The 20,239-nt window shown below is 54.5% G+C and overlaps 9 protein-coding genes across 9 annotated transcripts; 6 read left to right on the top strand and 3 right to left on the bottom strand.

Moving 5' to 3' along the window:
• Positions 1 to 333: 333 nt before the first annotated feature.
• Positions 334 to 3,474, top strand: B0T26DRAFT_873737 (uncharacterized protein; the record flags this gene model as incomplete). The annotated part of the gene is made up of 6 exons (XM_060448010.1): positions 334 to 342; positions 1,075 to 1,151; positions 1,225 to 1,970; positions 2,077 to 2,670; positions 2,696 to 2,913; positions 3,064 to 3,474. 6 exons carry the CDS (start codon positions 334 to 336, stop codon positions 3,355 to 3,357), a joined length of 1,938 nt encoding a protein of 645 aa, XP_060294971.1. The 3' UTR covers positions 3,358 to 3,474.
• Positions 3,475 to 4,062: 588 nt separating this feature from the next.
• Positions 4,063 to 5,770, top strand: B0T26DRAFT_367735 (uncharacterized protein). Its single transcript, XM_060434652.1, has 3 exons — positions 4,063 to 4,504; positions 4,650 to 4,902; positions 4,956 to 5,770. The coding sequence occupies exons 1-3, from the start codon at positions 4,223 to 4,225 to the stop codon at positions 5,474 to 5,476; spliced, it is 1,056 nt and encodes a 351-aa protein (XP_060294970.1). The 5' UTR covers positions 4,063 to 4,222; the 3' UTR covers positions 5,477 to 5,770.
• An 814-nt stretch (positions 5,771 to 6,584) lies between these two features.
• B0T26DRAFT_600177 (protein-tyrosine phosphatase-like protein) lies at positions 6,585 to 7,265 on the top strand (the record flags this gene model as incomplete). The annotated part of the gene is made up of 2 exons (XM_060435713.1): positions 6,585 to 6,848; positions 6,894 to 7,265. Coding segments are annotated over 2 exons (636 nt in total), but the record flags the coding sequence as incomplete, so codon positions are not given.
• Positions 7,266 to 8,480: 1,215 nt separating this feature from the next.
• B0T26DRAFT_367712 (uncharacterized protein) lies at positions 8,481 to 9,368 on the bottom strand. The gene has a single exon (XM_060434650.1). The coding sequence runs from the start codon at positions 9,234 to 9,236 to the stop codon at positions 8,637 to 8,639; it is 600 nt and encodes a 199-aa protein (XP_060294968.1). The 5' UTR covers positions 9,237 to 9,368; the 3' UTR covers positions 8,481 to 8,636.
• A 940-nt stretch (positions 9,369 to 10,308) lies between these two features.
• B0T26DRAFT_677951 (uncharacterized protein) lies at positions 10,309 to 10,710 on the top strand (the record flags this gene model as incomplete). Its single annotated transcript, XM_060440165.1, has 1 exon — positions 10,309 to 10,710. One exon carries the CDS (start codon positions 10,309 to 10,311, stop codon positions 10,708 to 10,710), a length of 402 nt encoding a protein of 133 aa, XP_060294967.1.
• A 132-nt stretch (positions 10,711 to 10,842) lies between these two features.
• B0T26DRAFT_367719 (uncharacterized protein) lies at positions 10,843 to 11,505 on the top strand. The gene has a single exon (XM_060434651.1). The coding sequence runs from the start codon at positions 10,974 to 10,976 to the stop codon at positions 11,451 to 11,453; it is 480 nt and encodes a 159-aa protein (XP_060294966.1). The 5' UTR covers positions 10,843 to 10,973; the 3' UTR covers positions 11,454 to 11,505.
• Positions 11,506 to 12,562: 1,057 nt separating this feature from the next.
• On the bottom strand, positions 12,563 to 12,837 carry B0T26DRAFT_753733 (uncharacterized protein; the record flags this gene model as incomplete). Its single annotated transcript, XM_060445741.1, has 2 exons — positions 12,563 to 12,593; positions 12,713 to 12,837. 2 exons carry the CDS (start codon positions 12,835 to 12,837, stop codon positions 12,563 to 12,565), a joined length of 156 nt encoding a protein of 51 aa, XP_060294965.1.
• On the bottom strand, positions 12,838 to 13,876 carry B0T26DRAFT_873734 (uncharacterized protein; the record flags this gene model as incomplete). Its single annotated transcript, XM_060448009.1, has 3 exons — positions 12,838 to 13,154; positions 13,611 to 13,665; positions 13,724 to 13,876. The coding sequence occupies 3 exons, from the start codon at positions 13,874 to 13,876 to the stop codon at positions 12,961 to 12,963; spliced, it is 402 nt and encodes a 133-aa protein (XP_060294964.1). The 3' UTR covers positions 12,838 to 12,960.
• A 2,188-nt stretch (positions 13,877 to 16,064) lies between these two features.
• On the top strand, positions 16,065 to 17,107 carry B0T26DRAFT_677949 (uncharacterized protein; the record flags this gene model as incomplete). The annotated part of the gene is made up of 3 exons (XM_060440164.1): positions 16,065 to 16,320; positions 16,456 to 16,849; positions 16,963 to 17,107. The coding sequence occupies 3 exons, from the start codon at positions 16,065 to 16,067 to the stop codon at positions 17,105 to 17,107; spliced, it is 795 nt and encodes a 264-aa protein (XP_060294963.1).
• Positions 17,108 to 20,239: the final 3,132 nt, after the last annotated feature.

The following is a 20,239-nucleotide window of genomic DNA, read 5'->3' as shown; positions in this document are numbered from 1 at the left end:
TGCCAAGGACATGCCTGGTAGATAAAAATAAGCTACCTGACTAGTCAGGAAGGGGTCAGGTGAACGGATGCCTCCGGCGGCGCCTGCCGCGGGCTGTCCTCGCTTCGCTCGAGGGAAGGGGTGGCTGGGCCATTTTATCATGAAATTAGTAAGTACAACCCCGCTTTGTGCCATAACTCGTAGCCATGACTCAACTGTGTCAACTGTGTCAACTGTTAAAAGTAAAAAAACACAGGCGAGTCATCACAACGTAAACAACATGGTATTGAGGCAGAAAAAAATCGATTCTGCTATCTAGGCTACACCCGGAACCAACACCTCGCCGGCGTCAACATGGCGCTGGTAATCCACCGCACGCAAGGCACTTGTAACAGGGAACTGACGGCGAGAGCAGGCCGCATTACCGCTCTGAAAGTCCGCCAAGGACTGGAAGATCGGCACCACATTTCTCGGAATAGCCTCATTGTTAGGGAAGCAAGCCGGGCCGTCATACTTGTCCATCTTGACAAGCAGAACAAAGGGAGCCTCGCGGCGATAGCCCCTCAATACCAAAACAAATTCTCGGGATAATTTAATGTTTCGATGTTTATGGTCTAATTGTTGGATTTCTAGGGGTCAAGCCCCCTAGGACCCCTAGTGCCTGCGACGCTCTTGGCCTGCGGCGCTTGGAGCCTGCGGCACTTTCCTTCATACAACTTACGCGTTATATCTACTAATTGGGAAATTGCTCCTTCCTAACACAACCACGACACAGCAAAGCGGAATTTTTTACGGCTTAACCCGTCCGAGGTTCATCCGATCGACCAGTCCCTCGAGTCCATTTCGACACGGACAAAAACTAGCCAATCGCTCGCTGTGCGAGAAACTTTCGGCACCCTCACGGTAATATAGAATACAGCTGAACGGAGCCACCGTAGGCGAGCTTGCGAGCTGGAGGTGGTGTAGAGAGGCTGAATTAACAATTCCCATCCCCGAATTACCTGGCCAGGCTTATGACGACTCCTCCACATCGCGGCCGTTGACAAGCGAGGGGCAATTGCAATGGGGTCCCTCTAAGCTATCACGTTCCTTCAGCGTGTTCGCGAGCGCCTGCGGTACCCGGATCGTGGGCCGCCAGAGCCAAGGCCGTTCACGTTCGAGAACCCCCACGCGTGCACCCACTGCGAGACGGCACACCTCGATCTTCAAGTCACGGAGCGCGTCTTTATCTACTGGGACTACCAGCACAAAGGGGGGCAACGTCACAGACAGCGGCGGGTACGTATGCTCCAACTGCGGATGGCCCTTTGGCACCTCGGGGGGCCACGACCTGTGGTACGCGGCAGCCCTGGACCACAACGTTTCCCAAGCCGTCGCCGCGGCCCGGTCGGGCTGCGAGCTGTACCGCTGGATCGCCGCCAAGACTGCGCGCTACATTCCTGCCGTGGCGGAGAGGTGGGAGGCGCCCGAGGTCATGGACGCCATCGCAGCCCACTGCCGGTTCCAGGTCTCGGGCCTCTCCTCCATGGGCCCCGACCAAGACGGACGATGCGTGCTGAGCTTCCGGCATGTCTGCCCAGGTGCCGTCTCGGAGCACCTTCGGACGAGCTCGACGGTTCTCGGCGAGCTGCCCGCCTGCGCCGCTGCCGGAGATCCGGCGTCAGAGTACGTTCTGTCGCGGCCCTACGGGCTGGACGTCACGTCTCAACAGTCTATGCAGTTTGCCAGGCACTGCTTCTCGGTGTGCATGGACCGCCACGCCTGGTGCAGGACGGACCAGATCGGACACTTGGCCCTAGATCGGGAACCCGAGGAGGCCCTCCCCAGGGAGATGGTGAGCTTTGGCGACGTTCCTACGCGGCTGATTGACGTGGGCACATCCGCCTCGCCCCGGCTGAGACTGGTCGAGACGGCCGACGACGACGGGGCTCTCATGGGGACGTGTCCGAGGCCGGCTTCATGGCGCTCTCCTACTGCTGGGGAGGCGACCAGTAGGCCAAGCTCCTAGCCGCAAGGCTGCCGACTACAAATGCAGCATCGACCTAGCTAGGCTGCCGCGGACGCTCTAGGAGGCCGTGTGGGTGGCCCGGACGACAGGCTTCCGCTATCTGCGGGTCGACTCGCTGTGCATTCACCAGGACGACGTCGACGGCCGCGGCAACAACCCGTACAAGGCAAGAGAGATCACGCGCATGGCGAGCTACTACGGGCGCGCGCGCGGCCGTCACGCTGTGCGCGGCCTTCGCGCTGTGCGCGGCCTCGTCCGAGAGGGCGGTGGACGGGTTCCTCCGGGTACGGAAAGACGCCGGCCTCGCGCTCGGCCCCGTGCAGATGCGCCTCAGGTCCAAGCCGCCAGCCATGCGCCCATCGGCCGCGTCTTCCTCGTCGAGGAGCTCGACACGCCGCCGCCCGAGCCCATCACGACGCGTGGCTGGACGCTGCAGAAGTCGCTGCTGTCGCGACGCATCCTGATCTTTGCGCGCCGCAAGCTGTACTGGTCGTGCCTCAACTCGTTTGGCGGCTGCGGCGGCAGCATCACGGCGCTGACCAACCACACCATCCCCGGCGTCCAGTCGCTCGTCGACGCCATTTATCCGGCCGGCTCGCTGATCGAACAGCCGACGTGGGGGCAGTGGGCGTCATCGTGGCCGGCTACACCCGGCGCGCGCTCGGACGCGAGGGCGACAAGCTGTGGGCCGTGGCGGCGCTCGCGCAGCACATGGCGGCCATGAGCAGGGCGCGCGGCGAGAACCCGCGTACGCCGCCGGCCTGCTGGCGGACCAGGCGGAGCCGGGCACGTGGCTGGCGCAGCTGCTGTGGCATCCCGTGACGCCGGATGCCAGGAGGCCGGGCACGGCCCGGGCGCCGTCGTGGTCGTGGGCGAGCGTTAACGGGTCCGTCGCCGGTGCCGTCGTGGGAGCCGCGGCTGGCCGAGTACGCTGCTGTCAAGGCTTGGGAAGTCGACCTATTGGTTGAGGCTGCGCCGTATGGAGCTCTGAGCGGCGGCCGCATGACCCTGGCGGCGAAGGTGCAGCCTATGAGCCGCGCACGGCGGCGGCGTCGGCGGTCTCGTGGGGGGACTAGGGCCGCGGTATTCAGCTGGACGATCTTTACGATGCCGGTCCATGGGGCAAGACAGAGGGCAGCGGGTACGGATGGGCTCTGGTCTTGCTTGCCGACTGTGCCGAGGACAGGAGGATGATGGAGGCGGACTTGGAAAGCAAAGAAGCCAGAAGCTCAGACCCCCTCCTCGTCGCCATGCTGCTGCTGACGACGGGGGAGCTGGTCGGCGTCCAGGGCATTCTTGTAGGCAGGATGCGGGTGGTACCTCAGGCGGGTGGTACCTCAGGCGGGTGGTACCTCAGGCGGGTTGTATAGGTTGGGCGGTTTCCAGCTGAGAGCCGGGAGCCAGGCAGGAGGGCGCCCGGAGTCCATCGTCTTCAGATTCTTTGAGGAAGCGGAGACAAAATTTCTTACAATAGCGTGAGGTGAAGGTTTGACCAAGGATAGGCGAGAGAACTAAGAACCCCGCGTATATAAACTAGGCTCGAGAATACGGGGCTGCCTATGCGGCTAGAATAGTGCAACGAATCAAATTTCCCAAGGCACGGGGCACCTGCTCGGCAGGTCATCCATCAGAGGGGTGGAAAGTCCGACAACAGGCGACCTCACCAAACTTCCCACAATCTCGCAATTCCAGATCACCACACCACGGTAACCTGGTACCCGTCATCAGCAATAGCGACCCATCGAGAGCACCCCGGAGAGCTTGCATGTCAAGCAGCACACCTACTTTAGTGCGCCGCGCGCCGCCATCTCGCGCCAGCTACCAATCGAGCAAGTGGGCCCTTCGGTTCGAACACCTTGGCTTCAGCTCACTTATTTCGGTAGATGGACCATCCACCCCACGGCCAGCGCTCTGACCCGCCAAGAGGTCCGCGATCCGATTAGCGAGCATAATTATCTGCCCACATCTTGACCGGTAGCCACTCGTGCCACTAAATTATGGATATGCTTACCCGAGTGGGCGTTCCGAGCTTTGGAACATGAATCGAGCGACTAGTGGTGACTAGTGGTGACCAGGAACTAACAGGACCCGCCGCCAGGGGCCACATGGCGCGCATCGGACGTCCGAGCGTCGAGGGATCGCTGGGCCCAAAAGGAACCCAAGTCCCGCCGCTGTGGTTGAGAGCATTTTTTCGAGGCCAGCGTTCTCGGACTGCAGGGTACAGACGCAGGCACCATGGAGAGCAACAGCAGCGACACATACGCAGCCGACCAGCGACGGCAGAACGAGCTGGTGATAACGACGGCCGTCTTCACCAGCCTGTCTGTCCTCATCGTCGCCACCCGCACGTTTGTTCGCGCGGCACTCATTCGCAGGTTTGGGGCCGATGATGCCACCATCTTGGTTGCCCTGGTGTTCTGCGTCGGCTACCTGGCCGAGGTGCTCCTCGGTAGGCACAACGGCATAGGGCACGCCATGTCGACCCTCAGCCTGGACAACATGTACAACCTGATCAGGGTAGGCCTGCGCAAGATTCCGACTCTAGCGGTTTCATTTATTTTTCTTTTTTCTTTTTTTTTTTCTTTTTTTCTTTTATTTCTTTTTTTCTTTTTTTTGTGGAGGGGGGGGAGGGGGGGGGGTTTGCTGACTGAACCTCGAGCAGATCACGCTTGCCATTCAGTGCACGTACTACGGCGCCGTCAACTTCATCAAGTTCTCCATCCTGCTCATGTATCTCCGCTTTGCAGTCACGACCGCCCTCCGCAGAGCGTGCATGGCCATGATCGCTTTCCACTCGCTCTTCTTCATCGTATCCATCGTCGTGACCCTGGCCCAGTGCCAGCCCCTGGCGAAGATGTGGGACCTGACGGGTAGCGTGGACGGCAAGTGCATCAACACCACGGCATTCTTCTACTGTAAGTGTACCCGGTGGACACCTCCTGCGTCAAACTAACCGCGCCGCACGCAGTCACGTCAGGCGTCAACATCATCACCGACATCATCATCTTCGCCCTGCCCATCAAGACCTTGGTGGGCATTAACCGGCCCCGCCACGAGAAGATTGCCCTTGTGAGCATCTTCGGCATCGGCACGTTCGCCACCGTCGTCGCCATCGTGCGCCTGCACACCATCTACACATACACGCTCGCCACGGACCCCTTCCAGCAGAGCATCCTGGTAAACGTCTGGTCAGTCATCGAAATCAACATCGCGGTCATCTGCGCCAGCGCACCGGCCCTCAAGCCGCTGTTCACGCCCCAGGCGCTCATGAGCGCCCGCCAAGGGAGCACTCCGCCCAAACACTCCGGGTACGAGTACCACAGCCGGGACCGCTCGACTATGCGGAACAAGATCTCGGTCGGCAAGTCTTTTGCTACCGAGAGGGGTGATGCTATCCACCTAGGACCCATCCCGTCAAGCAGCACCAAGATTAGCGGGGGTAATATAGGCTCGGACTCGGCGAGTACCGAGCAGATTCTCGCCGATTAAATATGACCAGAATAAATAATCTGTAATGACTTTTACACCGAGACATATGTGCCCTGTCCGAGATGTACGTATCGAGGCGGCCGAGACTGCTGAAATTCGAGGGCCACACGCAAGCTTCGCCATCTCGATATCGGGGAGATGGATGAAAAATGGGGGCAGATATCGTATACAGCAAGTGAACGTCAGTACACTATTTAGTCCAGGGGGGAAGTACTGGATAGTTACATTCCAGGGGGATGTACTGGATAGTTACATTCCAGGGAGCATGTACTGGATAGTTACATTACTAGTCGTGCGGAAATTAAATAATATTTCCCACAGAAGTACAGATTTTTAATGCTAAACCAATCCTTACGTAGTCAATCCTTACGTAGCCAATCCTTACGTAGCCAATCCTTACGTAATCAGGTTTTGATCTGAGCAACCTTCTAGTTTATATCTAGTTGCTATCTAGAGGGGTATTGGCGATTAAAAAGCTCTCCTATTGGGTAGGCAGATAGCGTTAGTTATTTTGTTCCTTCGTGATTAGTTGAGGTTATACATTCGGCTACGTGATGTTCTTTTCTGTCCATATATATTGATTTCTCACCTCACCTCACTATAAAATCCCCGGCTTCGAAAAACAATCCGACGGAATAAACCGAATGTGGGTGCCTCAGATATTTAAAGAAGATCACATCTCGTATGGCAAAAGCGAGGCTGGCACTTGGTGACAGGTGCACGGTAAATGCTTTCATGGCAAGTAAGCGTCTTGCTTGGAGCAAAGGAGACAGGGAGGCCGGGCAATCTTTCTACTTCATCCCATCAGCTTTATCTTAATATCAGCTTTATCTTAGTACTTTTGGCGCTGTGCCATTACACATTTCTGCCCGCGTTTTGTTCCACGTGATTCAATAGGTCCGTTGCCTTGGAATTGAAAACCTGACCCTATCTACCTGGAAACTCCGGCCGTACCTACCGCACGTAAACCAGGCACGCAGAAAACCAAATCTTCACATTCACATTTCGCCTCGCACGCGTATATTCTCATTCTTCCTGACACGCATATCTTTTCGTTCCGGCTCGTGCGCACACACACACACCTAATTGCACCATGACCTCTGCCTGCGTCTCGAAGATCAAGCCCGGCCTCTTCCTCGGGGGCGTCGAGGCCGCCCACCTCAGCGCCCTCCAGCGCCACAAGATCACGTCGGTGGTGACGTTGCTCGACCTCGACAAGGCACGTTTCGACTCCAAGTTCCGGAGCCTTATCTCCTCCGAGCGCCACCTCTTCGTCGACTGCAAGGACACAGCGACGGAGAACCTCCTCGCCCAGCTGCCGCGGATCTGCAAATTCATCGACGAGCAGCTCGCCAAGGGCCCGGTGCCGAGAGTGTTGCTGCGCTTCCCGGGAGTGGTCTTAGCTGTGAACGAGGAGGAAAAGACGGGCCTCGAATACAACTTTGCCGTCGACTTCAATTCCACCCTGCAGCCCGTTGCGCTCGACTACACCATCAAGCCGCGCGTGCTGGTCCACTGCCGCATGGGCATCTCGCGCTCTACCACCGCCGTCGTCGCCTACCTGATGAGAAAGCACAGCATCACGCACCGCGAGGCGATCAACCAGGTCCTGGGCGTTAGAAGTTGCATCTTCCCCAACGCGGGCTTCGTAGAACAGCTCAAGGTGTGGGAGGAGACCCGCTTCCAGCTCTACGAGAAGGACAGCGACATCCCGAAGAAGGCCTACCGCCTGTATCTCGAGAAGAGGGCCGAGATTCTCCAGCGGAAGGGCGTGACCGACGACAAGCCCGCCTCGATTGTGGTGCCGCCCCCGCCTTTTGCTCCTGCCTCGGGCTCCAACGGCGAGCCCGCTTCGACTGCAGTGCCCGCCTCGCCTGCCGTGCCCGCCTCGCCTGCCGTGCCCGCCTCGCCTGCCGTGCCCGCCTCGCATGCCGTGCCCGCCTCGCATGCCGTGCCCACCCTGGCTTACGTTCCCGCCTCGGGCTATATGCCCGTCTCGCATTTTTCTGACGACAGCTCGGATGAGGAGTAGAGAGAGTTTCGGCTCTAGATGTGCGTTGGTGTGGGGGATAGGTGCGGTGGGTTATGTGCGGTGGGGAGTTTGGTGCATGGCTAGGAGCCATGATCTTGTTATAAGATAATTAGACTACAACTAGTAGTTGCTTGTGTCTCGGTAAATGAACCCGCGACAGATACCCAGCCGACTCTGCTTGCCCAACTATCATAAAGTTTCTTTCTGTGACTTCTCTCCTGTGACTTCCTCTGTTAAACAGATTCTATATACTATCCAAGCCGAGTTCTCAACCAACTAGCTGTAAAGGGCTTGGTAGATAAGAGTTGAGAGTGGCAGTGGCAGTGGCAGTGGCAACAAAGCTTCGTGGCACAGGCGTGTACCGCGTGTTCTCGTTAGTTTGGGTCTTGAACTAGCAAGAAATACCCTGTCGTTCGTTTCCTCGTTGCGAGGTTCTCACTTTCCTTTCTTTCCTTTCTTTCCTTTCTTTCCTTTCTTTCCTTTCCACACGATCCCCATCGCAAAACTTGCTGGCTTTTAATCAGTACCCAAGCCCCCTATTTCAGACACAAACGGATGAATGTATGCGGTAGCACTCATCTCTGGGCCGCAGCCAAGTCTCCACGGGCTGGCTCTGTCTTTATATGCATTACTCGCGGGCCAGTGTACCCGGAGCCTTGGTAGACCTCATACCCCCTTAGCAGTTCTAGCGCTCCTCGCATGCCTCTTCCGTGACCCAGGTCCCCTCGGGACTTTCAGGCCTGTTAGACTCTTCCCGCTACGGCCACTTTTGCTTACTCTATCATACCTAAGCTCCTGCTGGTTCCTCTTTACATAGAAAGCAACTCTCTTCCAGCCTATCCCACAACCCCCTGCGGGACTTGATTTTCCTGACACCTTTTGCTCGACACCAATTGTTAGAGTCCTTCTAATCTGTTCCTGAAGCCTGAGAATTTTATTACCTACACGAGGTATCTCGAGAGGTGCTTTGACAAGGTGTTTGAGGGTCTGATACGGGAAGGCGCGGAAAATCACGAACCATATCTTATGTAAGGTATTAAGCTACGATTAGCCGCTTACTTATCACCCGTTTTATTGCCCGGCTTTTATCTAGCCCTATTGGCGGTTGACCAAGGTTCACCTATAGAACTATATCTCGTGGGATGGTGTATAGGCAGGTTGACACAAGGTATGCATCAGGGTGGCGTTTGGTGGGCAAACACGTGGAAGCAAGGGTGGATTGGATGCTGGCCCGGGTGTGTCGTGGCACACCACACCACCTTGCCGTGCACTAACGGCGGCACAAAGAAATGGAATCTGCAAATTAAGGCCACTCAATCGATGAGGCTGAAGCGGTGCGACGTCAAAGACGGCTCGGCAACCCGGCTGGGCCAATCGACGACGCGCCGTGCGGCGATCCGCGAAACAGCACACAGCCATCGTCGGGATTGCGTCGAGCCAAATTGGCTGAATGCGCGCCAGTTTTAAACCTCTGGGTCCCCCTTTTTGCATTGCTGGAGAATCCGTGGGAGAATCCGTGCGGGATGCCTGGAAGAGCACCCAGCGGGCGTTGAGCACCCCAGCGTTGTTGCGGAACGGTCCCACTGAATTACTGCAGAAAATGGTGGATGGCTTGCATGTTCCGTGGGATGGCGCAAGTCGGCTCTCGTCGCCCAACCGGGAAGGAGCTACAAGGCGGCAATTGACACGCGCAGAACACGCGATTGCGTTCCAAAACCCCTCATTCATCTTTTACCCTCCCATCACCCCTCGAAGAAGGAACGGAACAGCCAGAGTATCTGCAGGATGCATGCAGTGCACGCGAAGAAGTCTCTGAACCGGACAGTAACAAAAGTGCGGGCTCTTCGCCCTCTGCAACTTTTCCCCCTGCGTCTTTAGCCTGTGCCGCTAAGCCTGACTTGCCCCAGCGCACTGCACAGCACGCTAGCGGCGCCACCCCGGCGTCGTTAATGAGACGCCCTTGCCTTTTTTTCTCTTGTCGCCCCGGTGTCAATGCGCCCTTATCAGCAAAACGGACAGGGGGAGAGGTCTGGGCTGCAGCAAAACCAGGCCCGTTCGCGGAGAGACCGCTGCAGAACCAGAGCCGAATCCTGGCCGCCAGCCGCTCCAGCGAAGAAGGCGATGTGGGGAATACACGCAGCGAGCAGGGCGTTGGCCAACTGGAGCGCTCCCCCGCCAGAGCGGGCTCCACCCCAAGACAAGCTGCCCAGGCGCTGTGATGTGCGTGCTCGTCCTTCGTTCCGCGCGATGGCCAAGTTGCATCCCGACAGAGACAGGAACCTTACCTGCCTCCCGTTCCTCCCACATCCCATCGCCAGCTCCCTCCTTTTCGCTCCCCCAACCTCGCCCAGGACAACCCCTCGGTTCCCACAACTAAAGGGGCGGATGCGTGCACCCGGCTCTGTCATTCTTTAGCTGTAGCTTTTGTCCTCTCATTTTCTGTCGTTGCAGAGCATCTTTCCATCCGCAGAGTCACAGCTCTGTTCTCGTCGAATCCCCGGGAGTCAATTCCCTCTGCAAACGCGCGTCGATCCCCCGAGACGCAGATACCGTCCCAATAATCTGAGACAGCAACCAATTAGGCCACGCTAGACGTCAGCCACACCCAGAGATCATCATTTCCACGAGATTGACGAATTCCCGTTGCTGCAAGCTGCAACTCAGTTCGCGGTTTAAGTAGCCAGGAGTCCTCCTTGCCCAGAACCGCCGTGTGGTTCCTGCCACCCCAAACAACAGACCTCACGTCGCACCTCTTGCGGCTTCGCCAGTTCGCAGCGCAAGCTACCCCACCGTCGAAACCATGGGTCTCAACATCTTCGAACGCATCCAGGCCAAGCTCGAGCTCCTGCGGCTCGAGAAGAGGTACACGCGCCGGCGCAACCGCCGCTCGACGTTTGTGTCCAACGCCATCTACGTGGACGGCGAATACATCTACAACTCGCCTAACACGACGGGCTCGTCCTCCAACACCAGCCGGGCCAACAACTCCCCCGAGAGCGCGCCACCATCGCCCACACAGTCGCCCGCACCCGCCGACACGCCATCAAAGGCCCAGAAGCGTCTCAACCGGTGGTCGTCCATGCCCGGCTTCGGCTCAAACTCCAAGCCGTCCAATATGACGCCCCCGCGCCAGGCGTACGACGAGCGGCAGGAAGATGAGTGGAGGACAGGCCGCCGCAACAGCTTCAGTGACATGCGGTGAGCGAGCAAGCAAGCCACTCTCTTCCTTGAGGGTCTTTCCTTGCCTCGCGCATTTCGTCACGCCCAACTGCGGCAGCGGCAGCGGCAGCGGCAGCGGTGGCGACGACGGCAGCATGATGATGACATTTGTTTTTTTCCCCGCCCACCCGGCTTACTTCAGCACTCCCATCCATCCCAAAACCCGCTGAAACCCAACACACCCCCGAGACATCCGAGATCCGATCGCAACGATTCAGGCGCGAGCCGAGCCATGAGGCGGTCACGATGAACGAACCGAATCCTGTACAAACCTACCGATCACCCCATCCACCGCACGTCACCCCCAACCACAAGCTCCCGCCTCCGACCTGCGTGAAGACCTGGTCTGTTGCCAGAGCTGTGGCTGCGGCGGTGGCGGCAGCGGCGGACGGGCAATGCAGCATTGCAGCTTTTTATTCTCTCTATTTTAATCTTGCAGCTTTTTCATCATTCCTGTTTTTATTTATAACGACAAAACGATCATGCTTTCATTTCTTTCCCTCATGTGGGCTCGGCTTTGCATATACAGAAGAGCCTCGCTTCTCCTTTCTCATGAACGCAACACAACCAAAGGGCAGGACTTGCAAAACATTCGCACAGCACAGCATGCACTCTCTCAGCCAGCCCCCTTTGCTCGCGTTGTTTTCTTCATTTGCAGGCGCGCATTGCATTGCATTGCTTTGGCATGTATGGGGCTTTGTTGAGGGAGGGGATGGCATTGTTTGAAGAAGCTTGTCTCCTCGGGGCTTGTGGCATTTCTCTATTCTTTTCTTCCTTCTCGTTTTTGGATAAACAAAGAAGCGTGGCATGCTGTCTGTCTGTCTGTCTGTCAGTCACCCATTGCTTTTCTGGGCCAGAATGGCCCGGGGGCGAGGCCCAGGGCTTCGCATTCATGCCTTGCTTCCTTTAGGATGGCGCGGTGCTGTTCCGGGTTGCTTGCTTGGTGCCCGCCGCTTGTGCCTCGGCCGCGGCCGTGGGGGTGCTCCCTCCTACGCTGCACTCGCCCCTTTCCCTCGACGGTCCACTTGTTGGGTTTTGTATCTTTATATTTTCGCGGGAAGACACAGGGGAGATAGGCTGCGGCGTATCGGCCTGGCCATGGGGAGACTAGCTGCGGCGTATGGGCCTGGCCATGCGAAGACTGGCGAGAACCCAGGGGTTTTAAACCGATGCTGGCTGCGGATGTAGCTCGCGTTCGTTTGGTGTATATATGGGCAACCGACGTACCTTGGTCTAGCTGTTGTTCCTCGTCGCAGTGCTGTTTCGCAGTTGCATGTCTGTGTGTTCCCATGCGAAACGGGGCTTCGACATGGGATCCTCGTTCGCGCCACCTCGCTGTTCGCTCTGCCTGTTCCGGCGTCGACGTCATCGCGTCTGTGGTTCTGCTCTCCGGACGCCAGGACCATGTGGGGACTTGTCCCGTCATTGTCGACGTCACCTCTCGCTTCGCACTCCATCCAACGTTTCAGGAAATGGACCAACAGTTAGCATCCTGGTCCCGGCACGGTTTGACAGCAACGAACCATGAACCTTGAGAGATGTTTATGTATCGGCCTCTCGCTCTTGTTCTTACTTCCCGCGGGAGTTTAAGGAAACAACCTCGGTCCATCGAGCCAGACATTGTGTGATGGCGTATTCAAGACCCCTAGGCGTTTTCCTGGCCACCATGTTTGCGTTTACTCACCGGTGTTCAAAGAGAGAGAAGAAAGAGAAGAAAGAGAGACAAAGTCGATTGCGTTTAGTGCCGATGTTGATCGAGTAGCGGAAATAGCTCGGCAGATTGCAACTACATCCCTCTCGGTGTCGTAGTCGTCCCTGTGATAACAACATGCCCATTATTCCGGCTTCCGTCCATACACACTCATCCTGCGTTGCTGTTAGCGGGAACACGCTGGTTTAAAGGGTACGAGAGAGGAAGAGGAAAAGGAGGAAACAAGGGTAAAACACAACGCCCGACACCTCGTGACATGGAAACAGAGACTAACCCAGCATACAAGATATAGTAAAAGTGTATGTTACGGTCCTGCAGCTCCCTGGCTATGTCCGCGAGGAACCGCTCGACCTCGTCGACAGCCATGCCGAGCGCCTGGGTGAAAATGCGCATCGACATGCCGTGCAGCCCGCCGAGTTGGTTGGCGAGCTACATGGCGCCGAGGGCCTTGAGGCCGGCGCCGCGCAGCCACGGGCTGCTGTGGGAGGTATCGGACGACAGGTCTACACTCCTCCCCCAAATTTACTTGGCGAGGCGGATCGCGCTGAGGTCTATGCTTGTGACGTGTGCTTCGGGGTGTGCTTTGGGGTGCGCGGTCGCAAACTCGACGGCCCAGATGCCTGTGCCCGTCTCCAGGTCGAGCACACGCTTGGGCTTGTCAATTGGTGCCACCGACAGCCCGCCAAAGAGTCGCTTCGCAATCGTGTGCTGCAGGTCTGCTCGCGTGGCTTGTGAGAGGCGTTCTCTGTTCTTTCGCGTTGACAAATGGGCGAGACTCGCCTAAACGGCCTTGCTCTACCTGCGGTTATCATGTTAATGTCTGCGCTAGCTACCTAGATTTGGGCCGAGCTCACATTGTCGTTTGGGAAGAATTATTCTGGTCAGGGTTGGTAGGTAGGTAATTAGCACCTGTTAGTCTAAGCTGTTTAGCTGCTTGAGTCTCAGGGAATTCACTCTCTGGCTTGTACGAATGGTGCATCCTGCCATGCTCCTGGATGAGTTGATCATCGCCTGGTGTGGTAGATTTTGGCTCGCTGCTACTTCGTCTCAAAGTTGTCAGCATCGTGTAAGTGGATGATTAGCAGCTAGCAAATGGATGATTAGCAGCTAGCAAATGGATGATTAGCAGCTAGCTGGGTCGCTTTTGCCCACGTATAGCCAGTTCGTGTCACCCAGCCCCTCGTCGACACAGTCGTCCTCGTCGACACAGTCGTCATCGTCGTCGACCTGCCGCGGCGGAGTAAGCTAATGTTGGCATCGCGGTTGGGAGGTTGGTTCTCCTCACAATAATTCCCGCTTGGAAGTTTCTCGGGATTTGCATCACGTTGTCTGGGCTCTCCTCGCGTTCCTCTTGGGGCTCCCCGATTTGAGATGGCTCTCTCTCGGGGCCGCCATGAAGATAGTAACCCCTGTCAACGTTCGTGGGTTGCCCAGCCATGATTAATCAGACTTTCCTTCTGAGTTTGGGAAAGGTAGCCTGTAGGAACTCTGAATTGCGGTAAACGTCAGAGCCATAGGGGTGGCAGCAAAGACACATCGGGGTCAGCATCATGTCTGGATGGGTTGCCCGATGAACTACCTAGGCGACAATGCAGTTAATATATGCTTGGCACTGCTTCGGATAACCCACTTAGGACATAATTACCCCTATGGAATTTTGATACCCTATCTTCAAATGCGCGCGCGGGGACACGGTAGCCCCCATCTGCAAAGCTTACGAATGGATGTAATCCTGCATGTGTTTCTGGGCACGCCCACCTCATTGCGCCGGTGGGTGGCGCGGTTGCATATATTGGCCGTATTCATGCTGCGTCCGTTCATTTCACTCTCTATCCGTCGAAGCAATTCCATAGAGTGCTCAAATGTCCGTTCCATAGCTGCAGGAGTGTTGCTAGCGTATGATCTCAGCTGACAGCCGGAACTTCCTCACCTTGGTCTCTTGGCAATTGACTGCACCAACGACGCCACGGGAATGCAAGTGATACCAGCAACAGTAGCTGCAGCAGTGGCCCGCATGCCCATCAGCCCCTAGGTACCTAGCTCAACTAGGGAAAAGCTGACAGCCGGCGGCAGGATGCCGGCTAGAGTTCAGCATTGGCCCTCCTGCATACGCATGCTACGTACACGGCAGAGCGGAATTCTGCCTGAACCCGGAGGCTGCACCGAGATAAGGATCTCGACCTCCATGTATAGTTGATCGACAAAAGTCACGTTGCTCTCGACGCTTAGCTTACAATGTATACAAAGAGCTTAGAAATCGGGTCCGACTTCCGCGGCGGGTAGCAGGGTTCGGGTTTAATATACTTGCTTCTATAGAATCTTCCTTTGTTTGTTGGTCGGTTAAAGGGGCCGCATTGGTTGAGGATCCCAACGACACAGCTTTCTCTTCGAACAAAGAGGCCACTTACCCAACTACGAAAATACCTGTAGCAAAACTCATTGTCGTCTGTCGTCGGTTATCTGAACTTAGCATTGCCACTCAACTGCCTCTCTTTCAAATTAGACACGTGGATGGCCTCCAAGTCGCGCTAGCTGTGAGGGGAACCTGCCCTAGATGGTGTTTTGCACGAATGTTAATATGTACCTACTAGATTCTTCCTTTCCTTTGGCTAGGTACGTGATTTTACCGTCAATCGGGGCTAGATAATCAGGACTGTGGTTTGACTAGGGCGGCACGATGTTCGCTTCAAAAAATGCCAGCAAAACTTACAATCAAGTCAGTGTCGGCAAACACCCATCTCTAGTTGATGAGATTACTTAAACCCCAGTGTACGCCCCTCATAATCCAGAGCATGTTCGGCCAACTAGAACTGCATCTCATATTTCTTACTTTTATTCTCAGCTTTAACATCTCTAATTATGATTGCGGCACACTCTAAATTATTTTTGAGGTTTAAGGGGCTCCCGACGCGATTCCCCAGAGATTACAGGCAGCACAACTAAACACATCAGCCCGCTTAATTACTCATCTTATATAGAACTTCCTACATCCAAATTTGCATCTGCGTTGTATTACTGGCCCCTGATTTGCTGAACTCTCTGAGAAAAGTTCACGTGCAAGAGACTAGTGGAGTTTCGTCCGAATGAACCCCCTGTTCAGTGTTCATGGAAATTTGGTACAACTTACCGTATGAAAAGCAGTAAATGTGCCTGAACAATACGGCTGGTCAATCCGTCGGCCTTCCAACAACTTACCTGCCCCTCCTCTATATTACAGCTCTATTAATTGCAGAAACTTTCACACCCCCAAACCTTCTACATATTTCACCAATCGACATTCGACTTTTTTCTTACCAACTTTGCTGGACATCTCTTCAGTACTTTATTGCGATACCCAAGCCTGCGGTACTAACTTTCCTTCTACAGTCACCCCTCTTCCCGACGAACGTCATTCAGTTTCTTCATTTTATCGCCATCCGCTTTACCTCAATCACTATCTCAGTCGCCAACATATTCGGCATCAACTGGAAGGCCTTGCGCGAGCAGAAGAAGCGACATGACAAGGAGCACGGCCATCGCAATGGCTCGCCGTCTGAGAGCGGCGAGGAGGAACCTCGGTCAAGCGCGAAGCGGACAAGCCCTAGAAGCCTAAGCGGCAGCTAATACACAGATAGCCCCTGCGCGACATGTGGTATGACTGGGGCAAGGAGCCCTGGCGCCTCGAAGAACGTCGCCGGAAGGAAGAAAAGAAGGCCAGGAAACAGGCCGCGAAGGACGAAAAACGGAAGAAGAAGGAAGAGGAAGAGGAGCAAAAACGGGTCCGGGAGGAGGAAGCCAGACAATACGCCGAAGAAGAGCAACGCCGGCGTCAGGAGAGGAAGGAAGAAGACCGTCAGCGCGCCGAGAAAGAGCGATGGCGCCACCAGCAGCAAGAGCAAAACCGTCAGCGCGCCGCGAATGAGCAACGGCGCCGCCAGCAAGAATACGAAGACCGGAAGTAGGCCGAGCAAGAGAATCGGCGCCGTCAACAAGACGAGGAATACCACACCGTGCTGGACCGACTCATCCGCCAACAAGAACAGGAGAGGGTCAGGGCTGACGAGCAACGCCAGCGCCGCCGCCAGCAGTGGGAGCAGGGCAGGTTATTGGCCATGGAGGACGAGAAACAGTACGCCGAGAGGAGGGCCCAGGAGGAAGACCAGAGGCGTGCCGAGAGGCAGCAACGTCGTCGTCAACGAGAAGAAGAGAGGATGGAGGTTGAGAGGGAGAGACGCGAGGAGGAGGAGAGGGAGATACACGAGGAGGAGGGGAGGGAGAGACGCGAGGAGGAGGGGAGGGAGAGACGCGCCAAGCAAGAGAGGGAACGGCGCGAGCAGGCCGTTAGAGCCACCAATCGTCCCCGCCCGGCAGCCCCGATGCCACAGAATCGGCCACAGAACAACAACCAGGGCCCCTCGGCTCCTCCTCGTCCGTCAAACCAGCCTCGACAGCCCGCTCGCCAACTGGTGACAAACCCGCCTGCTCGTCAGCCGCCTGCGGCAGCACAGCCGCCCTCTCCCGTCCAGATAACTGAACTGGCGGCAGTCGCCAACGAAATCCCGCGGCCCAGACAAGGCCGCCCTGGACCGTCGGCTCCTCCCCGGCCGCTGGGCCAACTCCGCCAACTCCGCCAGCCATCCCCTTCACCGTGGGCAGTCCAGCAGCTGCTGCCAGGGTGGGCGACGAATAACAATATTCGTGTATTTGTCAGCGGATGTATCCGTATTCGGAATATCGCAAATATTGACGATATTCGTTGCTTAGTCAGCTAGCTGACAGTCAAGTTTACAGCTGTATGGTCACAACTTGCCAGCTGGCATTGCCAATTGGCACAACCAACGAATATTTCGATGCCCAACGCAACTAACCACCAAAAATCTGCCAAATCCTTCTCATTCTCATTATTTTCTGACCAAAGGAAGATGTCTTTCGTTTCTGAGGATTCTTCAACCTCCAGAGATACAGGCCGAGCTCCAAGCCTAGTTCTGGAACATACTCGACCGCCTCAAGATGGAGAGACAGCACGAAAGGGCAAAAACCGTATGTATTATTGCAAATATTGCTTAGCATGGAGTGCTCAAAACACAACGAACTTCCGACAACACCTTCAATCAAAGCACGGAATCATAGCTCCTAACCAACCGAGAAAGGTTGACGAGCTCAGCAACACCACATTGCAATCTCTATATGAGAAAGCAATGACGATCAACCAGACTTCTGAACTTGATGCTCAAATCTTCAAACGAGCGCTAAATAAAGAAGTTATTACACAGGCGATTGTTTCGCTTATTGTGGTTGACAATCTTCCTTTCCGGATCGTCGAAAGCCCTCGATTCTATACGCTCTGCAAAGCTCTTAATTAATTAGTATCAAACGAAGTCGTTTCAGCACATTCTATAATCAAAGAACACATCAAAAAATCTTGGCTTTTTCACAAAGATATCGTTCGGAAAAACTTCAATCATCTCGCTCAAAGATTCACCTTTCTATTGATGTCTGGACTTCTCCGAATCAGAAACTATTCCTAGCAGTTTGTGCTCATTTTGTGGATTTCGAATCGGAAACCCTCCAAAAGGCACTTATCGGACTTCCTCCTATCACATCACATCATGCAGTAACTCAATACGAAGCGCTTTTATTCGTCCTTCAAGATTATAACATTCTATCGAAGATTGGGACAATCATTAGCGACAATGCTTCAACAAACGACAATCTTTGCAGGATCTTCGAAGCAGATCTCAGTGAGAAGAAAATTTCTTGGTCATCATCGGACAATCGAATACGATGTAATGGGCATATCATCAATCTTGCTGTCCAGGCATTTCTATTCAAGAAGATGGATAATCAAGATGAAAATACTGAAGCAGAGGAGGCTCAGATCTCTCTTGATCTTAGTCCTCTTATCAAACTCCACAACATCACCCATATCCGAGGATCCCCGACTCGAATAAATCAGTTCATTCAACTTGCTGGCCGAATGATACCTTTGGATAATTCTACACGATGGAACAGTTGGTATTTGATGATCTAAGTTGCACTTGAAAAAGAAGGTGCAATTGATTCATATATCAAATCGTGGTATGAACCTCTCCAAAAGGATTATCTTTCTCCAGACGATTGGGAACATCTGCGATTAATATTGGCCTTTCTACAACCATTCTATCGAGCAACAAAAATGACCGAAGGAGATCAAGCAACAATTGACCGGGTTTTATTTACTATGGATGTTCTTGCTCAGCACTTTAAAAATAGCTTTTCATTACACGAATCCAACCCTTTCCTATCCTCTCGGATTCAGAAAAGCTGGGCTGTTTTCGATAAATATTACCCAAAGACAGAGGAGTCTCCGTTTTATGCAGCAGCGGTAATTTTTCATCCATCACGACGAACCTTATATCTCAAACGCAATTGTGATAAGAAATGGATACGGCCAGCAATCAGCTCAGTCAAAAAACTCTGGGAGGAGTACAAAGACCAGTCAGTAATTACACCTCCGACGATATCATCGATGCAAATTGATGAAAATCTCGACCAATTTGATCTCATTGCTCAAAATCTTGATATCCTTCCAATGATGCAAGCGAAAGACGAATTCGAGGAGTATATCTCAGAAGCTGCAATTCCAATCCAATCTTCAGCATTATCGTGGTGGCTGAATGCACAACAACAACAACGCTGGCCAAGACTATCTCAACTGGCAATCAACATTTTGTCTATTCCAGCAATGAGTGCTGAGCCGGAGAGAGTATTTTCAGGGGCTCGCCGCACAATATCTTGGGAAAGAATGCAGTTAGGTGAAGATACGGTTGAATATCTTGAGTGTTTGAAGCATTGGATAAGGTCAGGGCTTGTAAATATTGAAGGAGGGGAGATGAATGTGGATGACTAAGCAGATATTGGAATTGATTACTCAGCATCGACGAATATCGCAGATTTGTTAGCAAATATTGACGAATATGCGATAATTGATTCGTCAGCAAACAATATATTGTCGCCCACCCTGGCTGCTGCTGCACTAACCCCGCCTGATCCGCCGCCGTTAACGACAGCCCTCTCCCACCCCGGGCGAGGAGTGGTATCGTGACATGCCGGTACCCCTCTAGCAGCCTCGACAGCCTTCTTCCCAGCTGGAGGAGTGGTATCGTGGCGGCCGTGCATAAACGGCCGCGGCATGCTCGGAACTTGGTAAAACTCTTGGGTTTCGGGGCTGTGCAGGCTCGGGTTAAGGGACTTCACTGCTATCATGAGGAGTTACTTATAATGCTCGGCTGGTACTGGAGGATTGTCTCTTGCGCTGGTGAGCCTGTTCGGTCTTGGTCTTATTATTGCGTGGGTTGGTCTATTTTATTCTGGTTTGTTATGTGGATTGGTCCGTCTGTTCTGGTTCGTTGGTGGATGGGTGTTGGGTCTCTTGGCTAAGCTTGATTTGTCCCTTTGAGCTAGGACGAGGTGTTTTGTTAGGAAAGATTGGAATTATTAGTCGGCTATCGGATACGGCCTGTATATTGGAATGGAAGTTCGACTGAGATATTAGGGAATTTGGGAACGATAAGTAACAGATTGGAAAGAGTTATCTCCTATAGAGCTATTATTGTAAATTATCTTCGGACATTCTGCTTTGGCCGATGGTGATGAATGCCCCCCTCTATCATTCGGAGCTTCCAGGTTCCCCCACCCACATAAAGGTCGCCATTGACCATGGAAAAGCAAGAGGGAAATCAAATAAAGAGTCATTTAGAGGTTAGGTTTCCCTCTTTCCTCAGTCGACTGATTCCCCCCCCATCTCGCTGCCCGAGCCGTTAACATCCTCAGGTATGTTCTG

This window comes from Lasiosphaeria miniovina (genome assembly GCF_030549165.1).
Source record: "Lasiosphaeria miniovina strain SMH2392-1A chromosome Unknown B0T26scaffold_5, whole genome shotgun sequence".
NCBI lineage: Eukaryota > Fungi > Ascomycota > Sordariomycetes > Sordariales > Lasiosphaeriaceae > Lasiosphaeria > Lasiosphaeria miniovina.
This window is presented reverse-complemented; position numbering and strand designations above follow the sequence as displayed.

Coding starts and splice junctions, on each gene's coding strand:
- B0T26DRAFT_367735 (XM_060434652.1), top strand. CDS start 4,223: ATGGAGAGCAACAGCAGCGACACATACGCAGCCGACCAGCGACGGCAG. Junction 4,505..4,649: donor ACATGTACAACCTGATCAGG/GTAGGCCTGCGC, acceptor AACCTCGAGCAG/ATCACGCTTGCCATTCAGTG. Junction 4,903..4,955: donor CACCACGGCATTCTTCTACT/GTAAGTGTACCC, acceptor CGCCGCACGCAG/TCACGTCAGGCGTCAACATC.
- B0T26DRAFT_367712 (XM_060434650.1), bottom strand. CDS start 9,236: ATGAATGAGGGGTTTTGGAACGCAATCGCGTGTTCTGCGCGTGTCAAT.
- B0T26DRAFT_367719 (XM_060434651.1), top strand. CDS start 10,974: ATGAACGAACCGAATCCTGTACAAACCTACCGATCACCCCATCCACCG.